This window comes from Apodemus sylvaticus, chromosome 12, assembly GCF_947179515.1.
Source record: "Apodemus sylvaticus chromosome 12, mApoSyl1.1, whole genome shotgun sequence".
Classification (NCBI taxonomy): domain Eukaryota; kingdom Metazoa; phylum Chordata; class Mammalia; order Rodentia; family Muridae; genus Apodemus; species Apodemus sylvaticus.
The window spans coordinates 96,412,433-96,438,295 of record NC_067483.1 but is presented as its reverse complement, the minus strand read 5'-3'; the positions used below and the strand labels follow the sequence as shown (position 1 = coordinate 96,438,295).

General features: G+C 41.5%; 1 protein-coding gene across 1 annotated transcript in view; it reads right to left on the bottom strand.

Moving 5' to 3' along the window:
* Ush2a (usherin) overlaps positions 1 to 25,863 on the bottom strand; it is a 723,091-nt gene that overhangs the window by 100,009 nt on the left and 597,219 nt on the right. Inside the window, exons 55-57 of the mRNA XM_052200359.1 lie at positions 19,123 to 19,230; positions 11,443 to 11,626; positions 10,452 to 10,609 (exon numbers count right to left, since the gene is read on the bottom strand). Coding sequence (XP_052056319.1) covers positions 10,452 to 10,609; positions 11,443 to 11,626; positions 19,123 to 19,230 — 450 coding nt within the window. The remainder of the gene's footprint in view (positions 1 to 10,451; positions 10,610 to 11,442; positions 11,627 to 19,122; positions 19,231 to 25,863) is intronic.

Here is a 25,863-nt window from a genome sequence, read left to right as displayed (position 1 = left end):
TGCCAAATCTGGGTAGATTAGAAGACCCAGTGTGCGACTAAGAAACTACAAACGTGTGGCCAGTGCTTGAGGCCGATTCCTTGGAATTACATGTTCACTCAGTCTCTTTGTTCCTTGGGTAGATCTTGTGGAAGAGTCTGAAAAACACACTTATATAAAACATGAGCCCATGTTATTGACCTCGATAAACTGCACACTGGACTCAGATCAGATCATCTCTGCCCCTATTTCTCCAGTCACTACCTCACACCAAGTGACCTCTATGAGCAGCAGTGGCTTCCTCTGTAAAGGGCTGACACCACTGGTCTGATAGCTGCAAGGGTGACCTAAAACCACAAAGTATTTTAGCTTTCCCACAAGGTAGAAGCTATCAAAAATCTCCATCTCTACACAAGAAAAACAGATAAAAAAAGAAAGATAATAAGGTTGTAATAACAAATACTAACCATGTTCTCATGCCCCCCAACACCTCTCACAGAGAGTCATTGTTCCAAATTGACATGAATGTTACCTCTATGCCAGTGACTGTCCTAACACTCTCTGTTGTTCGGATTTTTAAGTGTGTACTTGCACGTGATCAAGTTGCGCCGTGAAGACAGTCTGTTGTTCATCCTCAGTGGTAATTTCAGGTGGTCTCCCACCCAATCTGTCTGAAATCAGTTTCTTTGTCTTCCGTCTGTACCTACAAATGACTGCTTCCACACTCTTCATCCTTCAATGTCTCTGTTCAAAAGTGACAGGGCTCCCAGTGGGGCCGGGGCACAAGATTGCACTTCTACTGTGTTTCAGAGACAGACACAATATTGATCTCGGTTTAAGCACGGCTAGCCACAGTGTGAACCCGGGAAATGCATTTTCCACCTCGCAGTAAATGGGCTACGAGAGCCCTTTACATACACCTGTGAGGTGTTGGAACAGAAAATGCACTTCTAAACTGTGGACATGTCAAACTCTGACAAACATCTAGGAGGAGGGTCCCACCCCTGCCATCACTTTGCAGGGCAGTGACACACTGTCTGTGGTGTCCCTGAAACCCCGTGCCATCTGCAATGAGTCGGAGCCGACGAAGTCCCCGTGGCGTCCTGATGACTAAATGAAATGAAATGGGCATATTTGTTAGAATCAGCTGGGGAGACTTATGACTTGGTTAGTTCCCGAGTTCATAAATTTCTGTCAGAGCAAAAGGAGCCTCGGAAACGCGTGTGAACCAATCTACCCTAAGTGCAAATGGCAGTTTTGTTATTCGGTGTCAGAGTTACCAGTCGCACGGTGACAAGCTGCCATAACACATTTTCTTGTTCTCTGAAGAACAAGGGTTTTATCGGTTAATATTCCTGGCGGTGTTCCTTTTCATAATTTACAACAACTAGATGCTGATAGGTTATTTAACATTTATGAAGTTAAGATGTAATCAGAAAAACCCTGATTATCTTTACAAATAAAAAAAGTTAAATTATTCAACTTTTTTCCCTTCGTGGCTTCATTTCACAGCAGGTGCGTACTTTACAATGGGACACGTCAATCATAAAGCCCTTTTTAAAATGATATTTTAAGGAACAGGAGCAGTAACAATTCTAAGAGTTAAAAAAAATAACCCATTAATTTAGTTTGATAGCAGTGTTTGCTTCAAAAATCAGGTTACCCTGAAAGCAGTGTGTCTGACATACTGGCTGATACCCTCCCCAGTGCGGCCAGGGCTGTCTCGATCACGCCCCCTTTGGGGGGGAAGCAAGCCTTCACTTCTTTGATGATAACTACACAGTATTTTAACATAGGCTGAAAGCTACACTCTGCTGCCTTTTCTTCCCACACAGGCACATTCCTCGGAGGTGGGATGATGTCACATCTTCTTTGTGCCTCAGGGCGTGATCTGGTGTCCTATATCCTACCACATCCCTGAGTGGGGATCAGTGGATATATTCTTGTCCATTAAGTGAATACAAGAACCCAGCCTACCTAAAGGTAAGTGCATTCTGCATTCTTATGAGGTTTGGATCTACAGATAAAGTGACCCCTCTTGGACCTCGGGATGGTTCACAATTGTACCATGATCATTCACATGTTCTGAATCTATAGCAGAATTATTTTTTAAACTTTGAACTAGGTTGTGGAGATGATAAAAATTTGTGATATGAATTAAGTAGGTAGAAAAATAGAAACAGGAATTTTAACAATGTTTATGAACGCACACATGCACACACGTGGCAGCAGCCAGAAGATGACCATTTGGGAAGTGTTAGGTGGTCAGCATGAGCTGCATGGCAGGAGTGGGGTAACAATGAGGGAGTGGCCATGAGCAGAAGAAGACCTGACATGCACATATGGCAATGCCATAATTAAGCCCATCATTGAGTGCATAGAATATATGCACTCAACTTAAAATGATTTTTAAAAAAAGGTTAAAAAATCATGAAAAAGAAATAAATCCCCTGTAAGTTGCCTCTGATAGCTATGCAGTGATCAGCCTAGAGAAAGTCGTGGTTTGAAAAAAATCTATGTTGACTTCTCTCACTGGTAAAATATGGAAACTAAGTTGGGTGTGGCAGCTCACACCTGCCCTTACAGAGGGATTGCCATGGGTATGAGGCAGTGAGACACTATCACAAAACAACCCAAACAAATGTAGAAAAAAGACATGAAACATGAAGTTTCATGAAACATGAAAGGGAGGTGTTTATCTCAACAAAAATGCCTGGCGTGTACTAAGACCCAACAATGCAAGATACATTCACTTGTTACTGAGCGAAGGAAACATAAATTGCTTGGTGGGCTTCCTCTTCTCCTTCGAAACTTGCTGATCCTTGTCATTTGGGGCCTGTTCTCAACTGAAACAATGGCCAATGTTGGATTGTCCAAATTAATGCAAGGTAAAAATTTCACTGACGAACATCGATGGGAAGTTTGTTTGGAACCAGACAAACATCCAACCCAATCTACCAGAGCTGAGACCGTAACTGAACACCCATTGGTGTGTCTCGTGTCTATAGATAGTCCATATTGCAACTAGCTAACCTTTCATCAGAACGTGATTAATAAAAAGTATTTATGTGCCCACACAGGATTAATTAAAATGATTTCCCAGCACAAGCATGGTTGCCAAGTCTTTTCTTTAATGGACTAAGAGATAAATGGGTAAGGGAAAGTGCCAGGGTTTCAATATTATGCCTTAAACTTAAATAACTCACCACCCTTAGGGAAAAAAAAAGAGCACTTGCTGAATTCTGAATTTGGTTGTATTGTTAATTAGGACATGATTAAGGGGTGGATAGTTCAAAATATAGTCATCATCTTGATAAATTAGAATGGCTCATTATTTTCTGCAGAGTTTAAATAATTGTGAATGTTGGGCTCTCAAACAGCAGGGCTAGCTGCTCTCTCTTTCCCTGAGCAAATGGTTTATACTCTGAGAAGTCTTTTGCTGCTTAATTTTCTATAATTTTTCATCCATTAAGGTTACATATATTTCTCCTTTCTTTCAATTGGTTCTGTACTGATCCAGGGTTCAGAGGACAGTCTAGGAGGAGGCTGAGTGGCTCACGACACCTGTGACTTGAGCAATAACTAACTGGCTAGAGTCCTTTCAGATCTGTTCACCGCATGGTCAACAATGGAAGGTAAGTTACTATAGTGACTCCTCACCCCTAAAAATGATTTATATTTTATGTAATTTTTTAATTTTTAATTTTTTTTCTGTGTATGTGTGTGTGTAAGAGACCAGAAGAGGGTATCAGATTCCATGGACTTGAGTCAGATGGTTATCAGCCACCATGCAGGTACTGGGAGTCAAACTTGGCTCATACAGAACAGTCAGGAATCTTAACCATCAAACTACCTTTTCAGTGCACATTTATTTTAAATTGTGTGTGTGTGTGTGTGTGTGTGTGTGTGTGTGTGTGAGTTTCCACCTCCAAACACCATAAAAAGAGCAGGCATCTTAATGTTTTAGAGGTTGGAGTACTTTGGAGTTATTGCTATGAACATTTATCACGTAAATAGAAGATAAATGGACCAGGCTTTGCCTAAGACAGAGAATCTTGAACAGGGCTGTAAAGCAGTCTTTGAATAATCTCTTCATGAGTATTTGAGACATTTCTCAACTTCTACTTTGACCAACAAAACACCATCCTCCTAGGACCACTGGGTTTTAGCCAACAGCCCTCCCAGTCCTCTGAGTTCCACTTTATCAAGCAGTGTGTGTATCTCATGCATTTGTAAGACTTCCAGGGAAAAGTGCAAAACTTCAGATCAAAGAGTTAAAAAGCAGGAAGGAATTACTCTTCAAAGATAACAGTTGACCAGATTTGCATCCTGGCGGATGCCTGGTGACCTTGAGCATATTACACTATCACTCCACAAATTCCTAGTGTGGGGAATTACCTGCTGCTGTTTGCATGAGAATTCACTGGAGCCTGGGGATGTTTGGCACTTAGTAGGACTTAAGAAATGCACATCTGTAAGATCTGCTCTATCACAATTACCCCTTCCCCAGCAGTGTGTGTGTGGGGGAACTCCTTGCTTTTACCAGCAGGATTTATAGACATGATCTAAGATGTAGTTTATTGATAGCATTGGAAACATAATTTGAAAATCGAAATCCAGTTAATTACCTAGGTAATTTTTATGTTGCCAAGCAACCACATAGACTATTTGCTCCCAGCAACTTACCTGCCTGAGGTTACTCTGTCCATATTGATCTCCACAAAATACATGTGGAAATAAATCAATTAATTCAGTCAATATTTTGGCTTTGTACATTCAAGAGAAAGCCGCTGACTTATATCTCTAAGAATTAGTATTACTGCCCATGTTGGTTTGGTATGAGGGATCCAGGTTGCTAGCTAAGCTTGGTGGTACATTTGAGTCATGTGAGGAGCTCTTTTAAACAAACAAACAAACAAACAAACAAACAAACAAACCTACATTTCTTGTCTGCACCTCATATGAACCTTTTTCTATGAGCCTCCAGTGGAGAATTTATATTTTCTGTTTTACTTTTTTTTCCCTTAGAGGCACCATCTCCTGAGGCTCAGGGAGAATTCCAACTACCTGTATAGCTGAGGATGACCCTAAACTGATCCTCCCATCTCCTTCTCTGGAGTTTTAGAATGACCAGTGTGCACAGGCCTGGCTTAAGTGATGCTTAAGGACTGGACCCAGGGCTTTCTGCATGCTACCCAGCACACTGGGGCATCAGGCTTTGTATGTGGGCTCTTACGGCATCAGGACTGTGCAGCTGGGTTAATACCTTTACCTGTTCTTGATGAACCATCTCCTTGGCCCAGAAAATAAAAATGAGTTACTAAAATGAAGGCATTAGGAATTGAATTTAAAAGATCACCCAGATCTATAGAATTATCATCCAAACCTAGGTAATAAATACTGGCTGCATAAACAACATCATTTGACTTTTGTAACAGTCCTACATGTAAATAGTAATACCAGGACTTTCAATCAGAAGAGGGCTATCACATCAACAGAATCACGAAACCAACTGAATGAAAGAATGAATTTGAGTCTTTCAATAATAGCCCTCAATATTAATGATCTCAGCTCTCTAAGAAAAAGATGCTGACACACAGGTTGGATGACAAATAGATTCCATGTGCTGTCTTTGGGACATGCACTTCACCACCAAAGATGAACACCACCTTCAGGTAAAAGGCTAGATGGGAAGATTCCAAGAAAAAAAACTAAGATACGAGTAGACATTGCTATTCTAGTATCTGTGAAGTTGTCTTGGAGCTCCAAATATGGAGGTACATATTATCATGTGGCACTTAACAACAGAACATGCTAAGTCGATGTTAGAGTTATAAAGACACACTGTACATGGGGCATATGGCTTCATAAGACACATACGGCTATATCTAAAATCATGGATTAATACCAGCACAGTGATAATGAGTGACTTCCGTACTCCACTACTCGCCCAAAGACAGATCATCCAAGCCAAAAACCAACCAACCAACCAAAAACAAACAAACAAAAAAACCAAAAAAAAAAAAAAAAAAAAACACCAAAGAAACATTAGAGTCAAATGACATCATGAATTAAATGAACCTAACAGACATCTACTGAAGGTTCTACCTCAACAAAAGAGAATTCTCATTATTCTCAGCAGCCCAGGGAACTTTGTTCAAAACCAGCCATGTATTAGGACACAAAGTTTGTCTCAACAAATAACTGTCCTGTATTCTATCTGACTGTAATGGCATCAAGCTAGATAAGTTGTGTAAGGTCTGCCAAGCTGTGCTACAAGTTCATGAATCTTGGTCATAATCTTATTGGTCTTACTTCTGCAGTCTTAAAGAAAAGTTCAAACCCACAAGTGCTCAGTCTTCGGGCAATCAAGAGGAGGATGACTTAATAATCCTCCTGACCATTCTACTTAGCTTCCGGGACCTCCTCTTATTAATCTCAGAGAATCTGGATTCGAGAAGACATAGGTCTTAATCTAAGTTATCTCTAGCCTGTGGGATGAGTCTGGTCTCCAGTTGGTTTTCTTGGCTTTATTTTACTTGGTGTTCCTAAAATAAAAGGACACCATAAAAATGCTAGGAGGGTGGTCAGTGAGATGGGTCAGTGGGCGAAGGAGCTTAACACCACCATGGCTGTTGACCTGACCAGGGTGCACACACATGGTGGAACAAGAGAACAGACTCTCAGAAGTTGTTTATATAATAAAATAATTTAATGCCAGCAAGAAATAATACTGAAAGATTATGGTACAAGATAACTGTGATTCTAAGAAAGCTGAATCCATTTCCATGAAGGAGCCTAACTTTGTACATTGATCTAGTGATGACTTGAATCCTTCCTCTATTAAAATTAACAAAGTTAAGGACTAGCTGTGTTTCTAATCCTTGAAGATGAGTGACATTCGCTGATGTGAGCAGCTATTGTGCCTTGTCTAATTTTACACGCTGTGTGTTGATTTTAAAGCAAGCTAGTGTGGAATCATTTGTATTTTATATCTTAGAGTATCTTATGTATGTCTTTGTGGATGAAGCTATTTTGATTTTTTCTCCTGTAAATTTGAGCAAAGCAAAGTCCTTTCTCCCTGACTAGAGATCCTTACATCAGAAAGGACGCCACACATTTTAAACAGTGGACCTTTAAGAATGAATAGCTTTTTTTTTTTTTTTTAATCATGGAAACATTTTATTAAGGTCTAGTTAGAAAATTCCATATTCTCTATCAATAATCAGCTGTTCTACAAGCCATTTAGGTGTTATACATCTATACTATTAGTTAAAATTCTATTTGGTAATCTCATAAATGTATAAACAAATTCTAGTTATTGCCACCATTTTGCTCCCTTATATGTTTTCCTCACCTCCACTGATCTCATCTCTTCCATACAAGCTCCTTCCCCAGTTACGTCTTCTTCCTTTTTGAACCTGCTGAATTCATACAGGGCCATCTGTGTGACCACCAACATGGTGTGTCCACTACAGAGGACAATGGTTCCCCTCCATAGTATCAATCAACAGTCTATGAATGGCCAGGGACAGGTAGAGTCCATGGGACCCTCCTCTATGCATGACTGTCTTTTGACAGGCCTAGCCTTGTACTGGTGTAGTGCAGGAAATCACTGCGGTAAGCTCAGGAATATAAAGGGAGTTATGGTTCCTCTGAGAAACGGAACAAAATGCTCACAGAGCCAACAAGGGAGGCAATGTGTGGAGCAGAGTCTGAAGTAAAGGCCACCCAGCGAGTGCCCTACCTGGGGATTCATCCTATAAATAGTCACTTAACCCCAACACTACGATGAGAAGCATGTACCAAAAGGAGCATGCCATGGCTGTCTCCAGAGGGACCCTGCCAGAGTCATATGAACTCAGAAGCAGAAACTAGCAACCAAGCTTAGACTGAGCTTGGGGTCCCCAACGGAGGAACTGGAGGGTTGTCCGGAGGAGCTGAAGGGGTATATAGCCCAATGGGAAAAACAATGACTTCGGACACCCAGACACCCCAAGACTCCCAGGGACTGAATCATCAACCAAGGGGTATACATGGTTCCAGCCAAAAATGTGGCAGAGGAAGGCCTTTTTGGGCATCAGTGAGAGGAGTGGTCTTTGGTCAGGTAAATGCTCAATAGAGGCCACAACAAAGGGAAACAGATGGGGGGGAAGTTGAGGGGGAAGGTGGGACTATGTTGGGTAGAGGGGCATATACATGGAAGCAGGGGGAGGGAGGAGGGGTAGAGAATCATTGGGGAGGGGGAAATTGTGAAAGGTTTTACTATTGGCAATGTAAATGAAGAAGATACTCAATAAAAAAAAAAAAAGAGAAACAGGTCTGCAATGGACAGGATCACTATTTTCAGTCCTGTGCTGAGCTGTGGCTGAGCTCAGACAAATGGAATTTGCTTCAATTTCAATTTAAGAGTGGGGATTGGAAATAAGATCAGGGGGCTGAGGGCTCCATGTGGAGTCCACACTCAGCATATATAAAGCTGAGATTCTATTCTAGCACCCGGAAAGTTTATGGTCAGGTGTAGGGCTTAGTGGTCGATGATTATTTCTTGTATAGCATGTACAAAGCCCCAAGTTCTACTTCTAGTACTGAAAATAAAAGTAAAATCAAATATTTTGAAAGTGGAGCCGAAGCTTCTAATCAGTTTTAAATTTTATATAACCACCTGCACTCTATGTAAAAGATAGAGATGATTCCTGTCTCTGTCTCTCTTTTTATATAAATATATGATGATATCTGGTCTGTCTGTCTGTCCCTCCATCCATCTATCCATCCCTCCACCCACCCACCTACCTATCCATCCACCCACCTATCCATCCATCCATCCATCCATCCATCCATCCATCCATCCATCCATCCATCTATCTATCTATCTATCTATCTATCTATCTATCTATCTATCTATCTATCTATCTCCATTGGTGCAATAGATATACATCACACACACACACACACACACACACACACACACACACACACACACACACACACATGGCTCCTGGTGTCTTCTTCTACCTTTTCCTACCTTTATTTTTAAGACAGAGCCTTTCTCTGAGCCTTGCTGATTAGGAAGCCTCAGGGATCTTTTTGTCTCAGCCTTCCCTACTCCTGGAGAATAGGCACATACTACCACACCCAGATTTGTTACATGGGTGTAGGGGATTAGAACTCAGACCCTCGTGTAGACATAAAAATTTCTTTACCCACTAATCTATCCATCTTTTTCCTTTAATCTCCATAGCATCTATTTGGGCAGGATTCTACCAAAGAATTATATTTATATCAAAATATTATAATACATTAAATCATCAAAGCAATTTGGTATTGACTACATGGCCTAATGAAAGCTCATAAAGTAGAGAGTTAGTACCTAGCAGTACCCAGCAGCACCTAGCAGTCATCCCTGTTCACCATGGTGAGCTTATAGTGAGAACAGGCCATTGTCTTTCCAAGTTCCCTGTTCACTGATGCCATTGAAAAGGGACACTCTAGGTCAGTGAGCCAGCCCCAGGATTCCCATGGAGCGGTGCTCAGGGTGACTATAACCTCTGCCTTGCCTTGGTTATGTATGAGACAGCGCTTTGAGAAATTTGAATTCCCAAGATGCAAGGCTTTGATAGAGAGGCAGATAGATATCTACATTTTTATAGAGGTAGACATGCATGCATGTACATCAAGGTAGAAATACATACTGTGGTAGTAAGAAATATCTCCATAGACTCCAGTATTCAAAAGTATTTGAATACTTGGTGCCCGTGGTGGTGGTGATGTTTGGGGGAATTTATAAAGCCTTTAGGAGGTGGAGCCTTGCTAGAGGAAGCGCATCACTGGGGGTGGGCTTTGAGAGTTTCTAGTCTTACCCCACCTGCAGCTCACTCTCTGCTTGGTGGTTGCAACTGAAGATGTGGTCTCCCAGCTTCTGATCTAGCTGCCTGCTGTCTCCTAACATTGTAGACTCTCCCTTTGGAACTGTAAGCCAACATAAATTATTGTCCATAAGTTGGTTTTATTTGTGGCAGAAACAGCAGCATAACTAATATACATATATGTAGACAATCATGCGTGTGTAGACTTACAGGTGGTTTTTGGTTGTTCCACTCATATTGATCTGTGAGGTTTACTGTGAGGTCACATTTTATCCTTATCTCCAGTTAGTTTCCATTTGACTGTGTGAGAGACAGACAGACAGAGAGGAGGGAGAGACAGACAAAAGAGATGGAGAAGAGAGACAAAGAGAGAAACAGAGAGACAGAAACACAGAGAGACAGAAACAGAGTCAGAGACAGAGTCAGAGACAGAGTCAGAGACATAGAGAGAGATAGGTAAGGGGAAAGAGGAGAGAGGAGAGGGGGAAGAAGAAAGATTCAGAGAGACAGACAGAGAGAGAGAGGAAGGTAAGGGGGAAGAGGAGAGAGAAGAGAGAGGAGAGATACACACTGACAGACAGAGGAAGAGTTCATTTCTTTCTTTACCTGGTGTTGGCCATGCTACAAATATGGAATCAGAGCCCAGCACGGTGACATTGCATGGGGGTCGGACATCTTCTGGGGTCCACATAGGCGTCTGCACAAGGTAATCCTCACTCATATTGCTACCACCTCCAGTTCTCGCTTCTAACTTGTAAATGTACCTGAGAAAATCAAAGATAAACTCAGACAGTCTTTGAGGGACCACAACAATGCTGCAAATTTGTGACAGTTTACGACTTACTGTCTGTGAGAAATGCTACAGTAAGCATACAGTCTGGGATAGGCAGCGCTCCTCTCTAGGGCATCCCTATTGCTGCCTCTTGACTCCATGCTGAACCCCATAGTCATTCATGGCTTCTCCAGAGGATCCGGGAATGTCTTGGGGTGTGCTACTGGGCTGTGAAAATTCAATTTAGTCTTTTCTATTTCTAAATGGGTTGAGTTTTCAGGGAGATTCATTTAGAGGCAGAGATATTTAAATTGATCTGTTATTTTCCACAATAAAACTAAATTATTCTCTGTTCTCTGCACCGAAACATCTGTTGATGTAAGGTTTATCTTGTGTCTGCTGAGAAATGAATGGGGATAAATTGCAAATGCATGGCTCTGATGACTCCTGCAGACCGAGCAGAACAAGTCAAGGGGAGGGAAGGAAGAAGTGGTAGGTGGTGAGTCCAGGCTTTCCCAACCCCTTTGATTGCTAGCTTGGGAATTTAATCACAATTTGATAAGTTTTGAAGTTGGACATTATACTTTATATATTTGAATTTCTCATGCTTTCACACCAAACAGAGGAGGAATCATTCCTATGTAAAAAGGATATCATATAGACTCAAAACTAACAACACTTGAGTACTTTTATCCATTACAGCATGGCTCAGGAGTAAGGAGACTCATTCAACAACTGAGCGACATTTGGATGGGAACTACTCTGTTTCCACCTTGAACAGCTTAGAAAGCGACCTGTGTGATGGGTGATGTTCCCCTCGCTTACCTGCTGCTGGGCTCCAGGTTTTTATCAGTGAATCTTTGATCATCTCTGCCCCCCACGAGAAGCAAGCTTCCATTACGCCACAGCTGATATTGAGAAATGAGGCCGTTGGGCCTTTCTGGAGGATTCCAATATAGCTCCACGGCGGTAGAATTGATGATAATGTGTCTCGGTGTCACCCAAACCCCTGGCAAAAATGACACAATGAGGTTTTTATTGTGAAGATAAAATACGTTCCGTGAAATGGCATGGCTCCCCCCTCAAGCCAGCAAGCCCTGATGTGTGGATTTAAGTCTCATCGTAGAAGAAACAAAAACACATTTCCAAACATTGGTTTGTTTCTTCTGCTTTACTTTGGGATGCCGCCCCACCTGCCCTTGGAGGTTTGTGATGTATGGACATTACTTTGAGTGCAATTTAGTCAAAACTGGAAGAAAATGTGGGTGTTTGAAACTTGGATGCTCTTCTCTTGGGTTCTCTGGAAGGAAGCACAATCAAGTATTTCCCAGAATCGCAGTTCAGTAGTAATTCTGAATTATGCAGGATTCAGTTAGAATTTTTGCTTGCCCTTCATATCATGGGCTATTCGACTCATCTTCCCTGGAATACTTCCTGGCCTCACTTCCTGGTTTCTCAAGATTCTTCTCTGCCTCTTAAAGCAGTGGAGTCTCTTAAACTTTACATTCCTGTCCATGCTTCCACCACATCCCTTTCCTCTCTGTCCTCTGCCTCCCTCCCACATTCACACCTGTGATGCTCTCTCTCTCTAGCTCATTCATGTTGAAGGCTCCCTGCTGTATATTTGATACTTATTGTCCCCTGAGCTTCAAACTTATGAGTCTAACTGTTTATGTGACATTGCCATTTAGATAAATATTTGCATGTCAAAGCTCAAAGCACCAGCAGTAGAAATCTGGCTTCTCCTGTCCACAGTCTACACGGCTCCAAGCTTGGCCGTGGATTGATTTTCTTAGGCAAAATACACACACAGAATTATTACCTTAAGGCTCTCACCACCCCTGCTCTCTGGTCGCTGGGCTAAGGGGACCTCAACGCATCCTTTCTCCACTGCTGTCACCCGGTTCCAACCACAGCATCTCTCATGTGCTTCTGTACTAGCATCTGCTTTTGCAGTTCTGGAGACTAAACCCAGCCACAGGGATGCTGGGCAACTGCACTGCCACGGAGTTGCATCCAAGCCTCACCTCCATCTTTAAGCTGGTCCCCATGTCTTGGATTTGTTGTGTAGCTAGAGACCAACCCTGTTCTCCTCCTCCATAGTGCTAGGATTAAGGTACATTCTGCTACTCTGGGCTATCTCTGTTTTAAGTCTTGGCTTTCTCCATGCCTTTGGAACCCTTACAGCAATCTACTTATAGATTATATTTATATAATTATAATTATAGATTATAATTATAAAGCACATGACTCTTGAAGTTTTCCTGTCCTTCTGATCATGGCCTCTCTGGTCCCTATTTCTCTAACCTTAGCACTACAGTCTCCCTTGTTTGTGGACCTACGCCATACCTTTTTCTATCTCCTTCAAGCTCAGTTCTTGCCTGCCACAAGGATTTTTACACTTCCCCTAGATACATCTGTTTCCATCAATATAGGCTTTACATCTTATTTTCAGTCTTCTGTATAGATTCCTCCATCCATAAAACTTGCTTGACATTTGTCTTCTAGCTTTTCCAAAGGGATTTTGGCCCTGTCCCCCCTCCCCTTTCTATTTCCCTCACAACCCTGAAGATATTATAATCATCTTTTCTTTGATGTGTTACTTATGCTGTTATAACTGGATGGTCTTTCCACCCCTTTTGATGCTTTAAAGCAAATTTATTTCCATTGAGGCAGGGATTCTCTGCCCTATTTGCCAACTTGTATGTATGCATAGAAGACTAATATGGGCAACATATCTCCTGCCCACATCAGGCAGTCTAGACAGTTACAGGAAGTACAGAGTTGACCAAGATAAGATTCATTGTTCATGGAGTTGATTTTTTTAGCATAAAGATGAAATATATACAGAGATTACAAACTCAAGGTCTGTGTTTACTCTTTTAAAAAACAATATTTTTGGATTTATTTGCTTTTTATTTTATGCGCATGAGTGTTTGCTTGTATGCATGTATGTGTGTTATGTACACAATTCCTGAATAGGGCAGAAGAAGGCACCAGGTCCCCTGGAACAGGAGATACAGATGACTGTAAGCTACCATATAGATGCTAGGAACCAAACTCAGATCCCCTCTGCAAATGTAGCATGTGCTCCTAGCCACTGAGCCACCTCTCCAGCCCCTTAGGACCCTCACAGATGTGGAGATATTGATGGAGAATCTGACTGTGGAATGGTGAGGCTACCATAGGTCGTACTCTGGGCAGACCTTATACCTCTTATAAGGAACGTTACAATAGCCATTCTATTGGGCTTCCTACAATCTATAGCTTCTGGCTGAGTGTGTCTCCCAAGTCAGTCACTCTGTAAAAGGTAAACTCTTAACATTTTTAGAAGAAAAAAAAAAGGCTCAGGACAATTTTTTCAACATCATGTGGAAGAAAGGCAACAGTCTAGATAGATTTCAAAGGGCCTCGGGTGCACCAGCATTCAAAAGAGCAATTGATTTCCTGAGAAGAAACCTGTCCATCTTGCTATCCCTCCATGCTGGATACAGCATACATGGAGGCCTAGGTTTCTCTGCCATCAGTTTCAACTAATCATTTAGAGTTCAGACTCTAACAACACATGAACGTGCTGATTCAAGAGATAAGGCATCAAGATTTCATCTTCTCACTTGTAGTTCATCTCTCTGTGCTTGAAGGGTCTACAAGAAATCCCAAGGGAGGGCTGAGGAGATGTGTGGTAGGTGGGATACGCAGCACACAAGTGTGAGGACCAGAGCTTGAATCTCAGCAGCCCTGGAAAGGCTGATGGAGCAGTCCATCATGGAAGTGACGTGAGCTCTAGAGAAGCTAGCTAACCATAGGAGCCAATATAGGAAGCCACATGGGCTCACATGAGGGACAAAACCCGGATCTGTAAGGCGCAGAGTGATTGGAAAGATGTCTGATGCCAAGCTCTGGCCTCTACATATACACACACATTCATGTGTTCATGTGTGTGCATGTGCTGCCCCCACATACACCCCCATACATGTACACTTACAAAAACATGGCCAAGAACTAAAAAAGGCCATGGCTTAATTTCTGGCATGTATTCCTCAAAATAGCCTATTCCTATAGAGGTTATAATGAAACAAAAAGAATCAGAATTTTGGAAACATGAAAATATGTTTTCAACAAAACTCAAGTTCTCGGTGCATTTAGTTCTGTGGAGGCGGGTTAGAGCCACAAATCTACAGATTTAATTAGAGAGATATAGTTTCAATGTCCAGATAGCAACTAGTAAGAAGTGATACATATTTATTTTCAGGGTAGCTTTGGGCTGCTGTTACCTTTACAGTTTCAAGAAATAGTCTATTGAGTTAGGGCTCAATAATCAATGAGTTAAGGATCAAAATCAATGTTTGGTAAACCATTCTGAATGAGTTCCAGGTATGAATTTGTCCTTCCACTCTCTGGAGCTCAGCACAAGAAAAAAAAATCCTATTCTGTATAATAGAGGGCATATTTGTATTCTGTATAATAGAGGGTATATCTGTATTCTGTTTAATAGAGGGCATATATGCATTCTGTATAATGGAGGGCATATCTATATTCTATATAATAGTGGACATATCTGTACTCTGTATAATAGAGCGTATATCTGTATTCTGTATAATTGAGGGCATATCTGTATTCTGTATAATAGAAGGCAGATCTGAGGCAATTCAAGGGAGGAATGTATAGAAGGAAGAGGACTGACCTCTGATGCCAGGATAGGATTAAGCAGGTGGGAAGTACTGGGATCAAAATCAGAAAGTAAATTTTAGTAGCTGTTGTGACCCAGTAACTATCATGGGTGAGTACAGGTACTTGATTTGTTTTAAACTGGTCTTGAATTCTGTGTACTATTGCCTACTTCTAAAGTTCCTGCAAATATCCATTAACTTAAAAATCCCCAATATTTATTGTGGATTGGCTTCTTAAAATCCATCTGAGCTCAGCATGCCAAGGATGCACAGGTTTGCAGAGCATTTAAGTATCGGTTCATTTTCTCATTCAGCCTTCTGCATGACCTGGCGTCAGCTTCTGTGTCAGGCATGTGGCGATAAAGACATTCTTCTTCATCCAGGACTTCACGGTGTCATAGGAAATGTGGATTGGTAAATACAAATACTGAAATGCAGACTGGCCTGTGCTCAAGGAGAGGCACCCAGGAAAGGAGACATGGCGCAGCCTGAGGGGTGCGATCAGGAGAGTTGGGAAGGAGGTACTTCTAGGGGTTGGCTGCTGTAAGTGGAGTCATGTGAGCTACCCTGAACAGAAGATAGTTGGCGGGGGACACAGGAACAGCGCATGGAGTCTGCATCTTGCAGGAATGAGAAAGTGTGGAGGAAGGTGGGTATCGGGATGTGACTTCCCACTTCATGGTACATGGTCAAGACCAGCAGATTAGCACAGATAAAACTTGAGGCATCTGCTTCATAAAGACAACAAGGATTTGTTTCTCTGTAGGAAAATGAGATTTTTCCTACATGGAGAGGAAACTGGGAGCTGACTGACATGGGAATGCCCATGGAGGAAGAATCAATGGGGAATACGAGGAAACTGAAAACTATCTATTGAGAGAAACCCAGTTAGGAGAAATCAGAAAGCTGTGAACAAAGTCTGGGGTGGAAGGAACGGAAAAGAAGAACTGAACATGTCATCAAGATTTACAATCAGATTTATGAAGAATGACATATGATGTATAAAGAAGATGGAGGTTTAAGATAAGTGGTGTGGGACTGACATAATGGGCATGGTGGTGCTGACGTGATGGGCACGGTGTGCTGACGTGATGGGTGTGGTGGCGCATAGGACAACAGGAATAAAGGCAGGAAAGGGGTCGGGTGGGAGAGAACCCAGTATTGTAGATGTTAGAACTAACAATATACCGGACTCCCAGACCTTCTGGGAGTGAATCCCTATGAGGGCTTAGCCTTTGGCAGCTCTCAGCCGTCATAAGGGGGTAGAGCTGGTACCCAAGATCTAGAATGATGTGCACTGAGTACTTGAAGAATCTAGAGGCGCATCAGTACACCATGGGCAGGGAGGAAGAATCTGGCATGAGCCTGAGGCAGACTAGGTTTACCCCATCTTTTCTTTTCTCCAACACTGATGCTAGGGGAAAGCTAGGCTTCAGTTTGCTTGATTCCATTCTAAAATGTGCTGATCTTACTGGGCTGGCGGCTCTTCTAAGAAACAGGATAATAACTGATCCAGACTGTTCTTACTCCTTGATAAAAGAGCTTCACTCTCCTACGAGGATGAGGTTGTAGAGAATTGTGCCCACTTTTCCTGAGGCCATACTGTGTGTTAACATTTTATGTTTAGATGGAAATAGGAAAAAGATGAGAGGGTCAGGCTTCTGTTAATTTTCTCCATATTCCCTCAGCACACTCAAATCTTAGAGCTTCAAGCAATGTCTGACTTACTGTATGTGTGGTGTTCCAAAATAAATTGTACTTGGCTTAGTAATTTAAAAGTTTTTTTTTATTTTAAGTATGCATACATGTGTGCATGTGGGTATGGGCACACACATATAGGTGCCTTGGGAGGCTAGAGATGTCAGATCCCTTGGAGCTGGGGTTACAAATGCTTTGAGCAGCCTCATGTGTATTCTTGGAACTGAACTGAGGTACTTTGGAAGAACAGTAAATGCTCTTAAGCACTATGCCATCTCTCTGGCTCCTGGGTTAGTAAATTAAAAGGGTAAATTTGTCTCTACTTCGTAATAGCACTCTAATGGAGTCAATCACTTCCACCTCTATAGCTTTAAGCTAAGGGTTGGGACTGTATTGATTCCATGTACCAGTTATCTGTGAATACACACACACACACACACACACACACACACACACACACACACACAGCCAGAGTATAAAGTTATGCTGCTTCCCTTAGGAAAACCTTATTTCTTTGCAGTTATTTGTGGTGAGAGAATAGCATATTAAAAAAATTAAAAATTGAGAGTATTTCTTACATCACACTCTCCTGTGTCATTTAAAGGTATATTTTTCAAGTCATAAAATCTAGACCTTTTCAAGAAGGGGAAGTAAAAAAAAAATAAATTCATTAAAAAACCCAACAACTTAAGAATATGGATTTGGTGAATCCCTTCCTTTCTCAGGCTTGAGTTTTAGCCAAAACCAGTTGATAGCCTCTTTAGAGATCAGAGTATCCATTTGATGGTTTACCTTTCCAAAAAATCTACCGCTGCTCTCTTCCTTTCGAAGGAACCCCAAGCTCTCTGACGTGAAGCATTCTTTATACAGAGATCATCATTAGTGGGCTCCTGGGGAGGAGCCATATGCCTCAGTGCGGAATTCTCCATTTTATCCCCCATTTACTGGTGGGAAGTTTGGGCCTAATATTCCTGGGGACAGCAGTTCTTTCAGTAGAAAAGTAATGAACAAGTGGCTTGAGACTCTAACATGGCAACGGATACCATGGTCGTCTTTAGAGACTTATTTATGCATGCTTTCACTTCTCTGTGTGTAAAACAGGCCGCTAATAAAGATCAGCAGATAGTAGATCTCTACCACAGGCCACCGGGCATATTTTCTTCCATAAAGTAAATGACATCACACACCGCAGGTCCCTACCCATGGGAGCTCAGCATCGTCACAGGCTGGATCATTCCAGATTTTTTTCCCTATGTATATACTTATCACTAGAAATAAGTGGAGTCTTTGGTGTGCATTTTCACACATAAAGTGGGAACTCTCCAGCATCCTTTTACGGACAGAACACTGGATTCCCACAGTGTGACTGTATTTGGCAATTCTCCTTTCCGCAATACTGAAGTTGCTCTCCGCACTTTGACATTAACAAAATGATGCTTCTGCAGGCATCCCGACACAGGTCCCTTCTGTGCCTATGGAAGGCTTTCAGGCATAAATAATAAAAATGTAACTGCTGTGCTAAGGAATTAAGGTTTTAAATTTATAGACATTACCAATTTATCTTCTAAAGAGGGGAGAATCTTTCTGTACATCCCCTCAAACAGCCTGATGGTATAGCTTGCCCATTTTGTGTGTGTGTGTGTGTATGTGTGTGTGTGTGTGTATAAATCCCTCTTCCTTGGGGCCCACCATAGCCTGTCTGCACATGTGGTGGGTTTTGATCTCCTCAGGTTATATTATTTTCATATACATATACCTGGTAATTATATTACCATTCTTTTTGATTGTAAGTTTTTGAAGGCAGCAACTATTTTCCTCATCTTTAGAAGTGGGCTTGGTACTCCTTAGATATTAAATGGTTCAATACTTGAACTTTTGATGAGCTTGATATGCAAGTATATATTGTTTATCCCATTAAAAAAAGCAAACTCTAATGACTTAAAGAATTTCACATCATTGATTATGAAGGGCATCATAGGTTTACTCAACCCTGTGGAAGGAGGTTACATGGAATGCTATTTTATTTTGTCGTGCCAATTTTATTCCTTCTGCCTTGTTTGCCAGGATAGAGTTTATAGAGCTAACCAAAATAGCACATACAGACTTACTCTCCAAAACCCAGATATGTCCTTGTTACCTTGAGGGGCAGCCTGCAGGGTCTGACCTACAGAGGGCTCACTGGAAGAGCATCCGGCAGATGTACAAGCCGCAAGTGTGAAGCTGTAGTTTGTGTACGGCTGGAGACCTAGGAAGAGATGACAGGAAATAAAGCACAGCTTGATAGGGTTATTCATTAACAATTAAGCACTGGAAGTTACTGCAGAGTTGTAGGTGTGCTCTTCCAACATTTAAGACTCGTCTTCAAAACACAGGCTCAGTGTTACCAGAGCTGGGGCCCACAGCCTCACACAGGCCAGCTGAGGACTCTGCCAATGATCTTGGTTCTCTAAAGACAGAAACTTCCCACACAGTTATATTGATCAGAAGTTCCTGAATGCCCAGTCATGGGAGGTACTTCAACATCCCAGACTGATAAAAGTCACCCTTCCAAGATCTCTTGCCCAAGGTGTGATTGAAAACAGTCCTACTCCTGTGCTAGCAGATCCTGAAGCGCCCATTCCATTCTCAAGAATGTCACGGCTCTCCTTGTTTTGTTTGAAAGTCCTTCCTTACATTGTGGTGAAGTATCCCCTCCTCTTCTACCCTTGGGGAACCATAGAACAAATCTAATTTCCTTTCCACATTACTTGTTCTTTAAATATTTGTAGACAGTTACAAAATTCTCCTGAGTTTTCTTTTCTCTAGGCTAATCACCCCGGGCCCTGTGACTGGCTTTCCTATAAAGATGGATAGAAAACATTTGAGCAGAAGGTTAGATGGCACTGTCCAGCCTCAAGCCATGTTCAACTCTTACTAACAGCAACACTTTGGGGTTGGAGGAAAGACAGACAAAGGAAGGAAGAAACCCACTGCACTTCTTCATCAGGTTCTCACAGAGCGCCTTTGCTGGCTTGTGTTGGATGTATTGCTTTTGTCTTCACAGGTAGATAGAGGATATTTCAATGAGGGCACTTATTTACTTCTTTTGCATTTAGAAAAGAATACGGCTCAGTAATTCCCCAATAAGGCCGCGGAGGGAACAAAGAATGACTTGATCTATTTATGACAGAAGTTGTCCATGGTTATATGTCATTGCTCGGTGGCTGATGACCTTGGCCAAGTTACCTAGCTTCTCTTTGCCTTGGTCTACTGATCTGTAAAATGGGGAATCACTACAGCATGTAGCTTATATGAGAAGATGAAATGGGGTGCCAGGTAGTATTTTATATTAGTGGGAGTAACATTAAGGCTCCGCAGCATTCAACAAGATGTATATTGAGGCTTACAAGCCTTTCTTCGATTCTTGAGAACATTTAAACAACACAAAAGTGTTCTTTTAAAAAAGCATAAAAGAGTAGGGCTTTGTCAACAGGCAAATTATTAAGCTAATTTAGAACACCTACTCTGTGGTTAGTGTGTGTGTTTTCCACAAATGACCAGCTGCACTTTCTTTTCTTTTTTACAAATTTTATATGTTTGGTGGCATGATTCTTCCTCCAGATTTGTTCTTCCTCCAGATTTGTTCCCATGTCACCCTGCCGCTTTGTGTATGTTATTTCTTGAGCACTACACTTTTAAAAAGCAGATTTCCAGCACTCTAAATAATGTACCAATTCCTTTCAATCCCCTGAAATAATTCTCTCTTCACATAGCCTGCATGCAGTAGGTGTCTTCTTCTTGTCTTCCTTGCTATGACAAAATCATCCAAAGAGCCAGGACTTTGATTTGCCTACTGTGTCCCCCCCTAATGGCACACAGCAGGTGCTTGCTAACTGAATGAAGGAGTCAGTCCTCGGATTCATTCAGATCTAGGGTGCTGGTTTGGGTTTTCTGGAGAAGCAGTGGCCCAAGGCAGCTGCAGCTGCGAAGCATCCAGCCTCAGGGCCTTTGACGTCTCCTCCTTCCAGACTTAGTGATAAGATGCAGCTACTTACTTGATTATAATCTTTCATTTGGTTGCTAGAGAGGATTTACATAATTTTGATATTTACCCGATTTTTAGATAAAAAAAATATAACTAAGGATGTAAGCCATTCCCAAATCATATAGGTTTGATAACAGCTTACAGGGAAAAGCTAAGATAACAAAATGTAAGAACTCAGAGAAAATGGAAGGAGACATCCAAGAACCAGAACCAGAGGTCACAATGGCATGCTGGTTCATTCAGCCTTGCACTGTCTGCCTTTCTATCCTGCTTTTGAAACCCCATTTCAGCTAAATTGGTTTCTTTCCTCATTAGAGCACACAGTCTCTGCACATAGGGCTGCCATCTTTGCAATGTTTCTGGCCTCCTATCCCCAAGAGTGCCTGTTATGAGCTCAGTGTTAGTTTATGTTTGTTTGTAGAACAGCTGCATGAACAAACACAGCCAGGGTAAGGCCTGTGAGATGTGATGTCAGTCCCATGTGTGACCCCACCAAACAGATCTTTCCTTATGCCTCCACAAGAGTTTCTGTCTACCATGTTTCCTTTGCTTTTCTGTATATTCTTCTTGGTCTGTGAAGTGCTTGCTAAATAATAGCAAAATCGATGTAATTTACGAATAATTAAGTTTTCTGTTCTCTTTGATGTAAGTATGGAAGGCAAAAGAAGAGACACGAGGGGCTGGAGTGATGGATCAGAAGTTAAGGGCACTGCCGCTTTCCCAATTTGATTGCTAGAACCCGAGCTAGACAGTTCACGACTGCTTATAATGCCACCTCCAAGAATATTTGATATTGCTAGCCTCACTGGTCACATGCATGCATAAACACACACAGATATACACATTTAAAAATAAAATAAATCATTTCTTTTAGAGTAAAGAGTTATTTGCAGGCAATTTATCTCCCAAGAGAGTTTTTCTAGAAAATATGGAAAACACACTATGGGCTCACCTCTCTTTGTCCTCTTGTGTCCTGGCTTGTCTGGTTTCAGACAAGCAGCAGGTGTTAAAGACAGTTTTAGAATGGCTATCAGAATAGGAAATGCATTGTTAAGGAGGTATGCCAAAACTGATGAGACAAACCAGATATTTGTAACATAAAGGTTCTCAAGAAAATTAATGACTATAAAAAAGAAACTGTCATTTCTCTCTGAGACAGTGAGTCCACAAAATGAACAAACATTATTAATATTTCCACTGGGAATACCGAGGTATTTGGAGTATTGAAACTTGACTCTGATATCTTACCCTGGAAATGAACCATTTGAGAGACTGTACTAGTTGGGTTTATTTGCTGTGATGACTGGAAGTTACTTAGGAAGGAAAGGGTTTATGTCATCTTACAATTGAGAGTCCATCATCACATCATGAGAAAGGGGCTCAAACAGGAACCCCAGGCAGGAACTGAAGCAGTGACCTTGGAGGAATGGTGCTTGCTTGCTTGCTACCTTTCTTACACAGCCCAGGTACAACCTGCCCAGAGATGGCTCCACCTACAGAAGCCTGAGCCCATTAACACCCCCTCAAGCTCTGCAGACATGGCCACAAGCCAATTTGATAGTTCCTCAATTGAGAGTTCCCCAACTCCTCCCTGAGGATGTCTAAGCTTGAGTTGAACTGACAGAGACTATGACATACATTGAAGACATAACATGTGAGAGGCCCAGGTTTATAAGCTCCTAGAAGAAAACACAGGGACGACCCTTCAGGATTTTGGTGTGGATGATGACACATTGGGTATACCCCCAAAGCACAGGGAATGAAAGTAACCGTGGGCAGACCCAGCCTCGTGCCTCTTTAAATGGAAAAGCTTCACCACAGCACAGGAGCCAATCTACAACATGAAAGGAGAGCTTTGGAATGGACAGACACCTGCCAACCCTTTGTCTGACAAGGCCTTGCTATTTGCGGTGAGAACTAAAAAAGCCTAATTAACCTGGACAAACAATTCAAAGGAAATACAAATGGCCAACTAGAAAGACTGCTCAGCATCATCAGTCATTCTGGAAGCACAAGGCAAACCTAGTGAGATCGTAGTGCTCTAGTCAGAATGGCTCTTATAGAAAACAAGAAAGCAGAAAATGCAGTTGAGCTATAGAGACAAGGAAATGATGCTGGGAATGTACATAATCACTACCACTATGGAGAGAACAGCCTGGTCAAACATATGACCCAGCTATCCCATTGCTGGGTATACACACACACACACACACACACACACACCACACAATACATATACACACATACACACACATACATAATACATACACACATACACACACACACACCACACACATACACACACATACATACATACAAACACATATACACACATACATAATACATACACACCTCTACACATACATACACACATACACACACATACATACACACAAACACATATACACACACATACATACACACATACACATATACACACATACATAATACATACACACATATACACACATACACACATATACACACATACATACACACAAACACATATACACACATACATAATAATACACACATGTACACACACATACATGCACACACATACATATACATACATAGACACATACATACACACAAACACATATGCACACATACATATACACATATACACACATACACACATACACACATACATACACACAAACACATATACACATATACATAATATATACACACATGTACACACATACACACACATATATACATAAACACACATACACACATGCATACATACAAACACATATATACACATACATACATACATACACACATATACACATGCACATACACACATACATGCAAACACATACACACATACACAATACATACACACACATACACACATACAAACACATATACACACATACATACATACAACACATATACACACATACATACAAACACATATACACACATATATAATACATACACACATAGACACATACAAATACATATACACACATACATACATACATACACACATACACACATATACACACATACATAATACATACACACATACACACACATATACACAAACACATATACACACATACATACACACATACATAGACACACACATATACACACATACATACACAATACACATACATACATACATACACACATACACACACACAGATGAGATAAATTCACTACATGGAAGATCAATCTATGTTTAGATATTTATTGCAGTCCTTAAAGTGGTCAAGACATGGAATCAATTTCCATACTCGTCAATGAGTGAATGACTAAAGAAAACATGTTTATTGAATACAATGGAATGTTAGTCAGCTGTGAAGAAGAGTAAAAACCTATTTCTTGAAACAAAATAGATGTAACTAGAAAACATGTCACGTGAAATAAGTAGGTATAATGTTATGGTTTGAATGAATGTGCTTGGCCCAGGGAGTGGCACTATTTGGAGGTGTGGTTCTGTTCAAGTAGGTGTGTCACTGTGGGTTTGGGCTTTAAACCCCTCACCCTAGCTGTCTGGAAGTCAGTCTTCTACTACCAGCCTTCAGATGAAGACGCAGAACTCTCAGATCCTCCTATATCATGCCTGCCTGGATGCTGCCAGGTTCCCGCCTTGACAATACTGGACTGAACCTCTGAACCTGTAAGCCAGCCCCAATTAAATATTGTCCTTATAAGAGTTGCCTTAGTCATGATGCCTGTTCACAGCAGTAAAACCCTAAGACATATAGGAAAACCACATGTTCACTTTCATATATGCAAATAAAGATGCTGCCCTAACTGTAAAATAGTCATTATTTGAAGTTGGAATGTAGGGGAATAGGTAAAAGAAGATGGATCTTATTATCAGTGTACACAGTATACACAGTGTACAGGCAAGGACTGGAGTATCACACTAAGTAAGCATCATGATTCTAGAAACCATTACACACTGAAATAAAACAAAATAAAATAGCAGTACTTATAGCACCAAGACTTAGTCCATATAATAATGGTCCTGTGATATTTGTAGGCTTTCGAGGCTTAAAGCAAAGTAAATGAGCCATTTGTGGGCCAGAAAGGGCATGATGGAAGTCAGGGCCCCAGCAGGAGGCACAGAGAATGGCGGTCTCAGTCGCGTTCCCAGGCACTTTGTCCTCAGGAGCTTTGGTCTGCGCTCGAGGCGTGGGTGAGGTAAATGGAAGAAACATTGCTTCGTCTCTGCTGTTGCCTGCCAGGATACCACACAGCTTCTCAGAGCCCATTGCAGATTCTTTTTTTTTTTTTTTTTTTTTTTTTTTTTTTTTTTTATAGAAAACCTCTACTTTTTCTCAGAGAAAGCAGACTTTTGGGCATCATCAGGATTTAAGCCTTGCTTTCAGGTGACCCCACATGGACTGAGGCACAGAAGGGACTACCTGGGCACAGAGCTCCATACTGGATGGTTGTGCTGGCAGCTCAGATGTGAGTGTGTGTGACACCAAGCAACAGAATGTCAGATCCCGGGCAATGACTCCTGTGCTAGCTGCTGGGACTTTCCTTCTCCCGATGTCTGAGTTTGGAAATAGGCTGAGCTCAGAAGTAAAGAAACTTGGCCTCCTGCTGAATGGTATCACTGGGTAGCCTAGGATGCCCCTAAAGTCAGCACGCAAGTTTGCATCCTCTTGAGCCAGTAGCTGTCCACCTGTCAATCTCGTTTACTTCAAAGACTGGAGCACACTACTAGTTTGAAAAGCGATCAGTGTTATTTATCTATATACAGGGGCATGTTCCACACGAGACCACATATGTTACACACGGTATCAAGGCAGATATCATTCCCTCTCCTCCTGTGCTTTGCCTTTATGCAAGACAGAGTTAGGAACTTACGGGAAAGAGAAT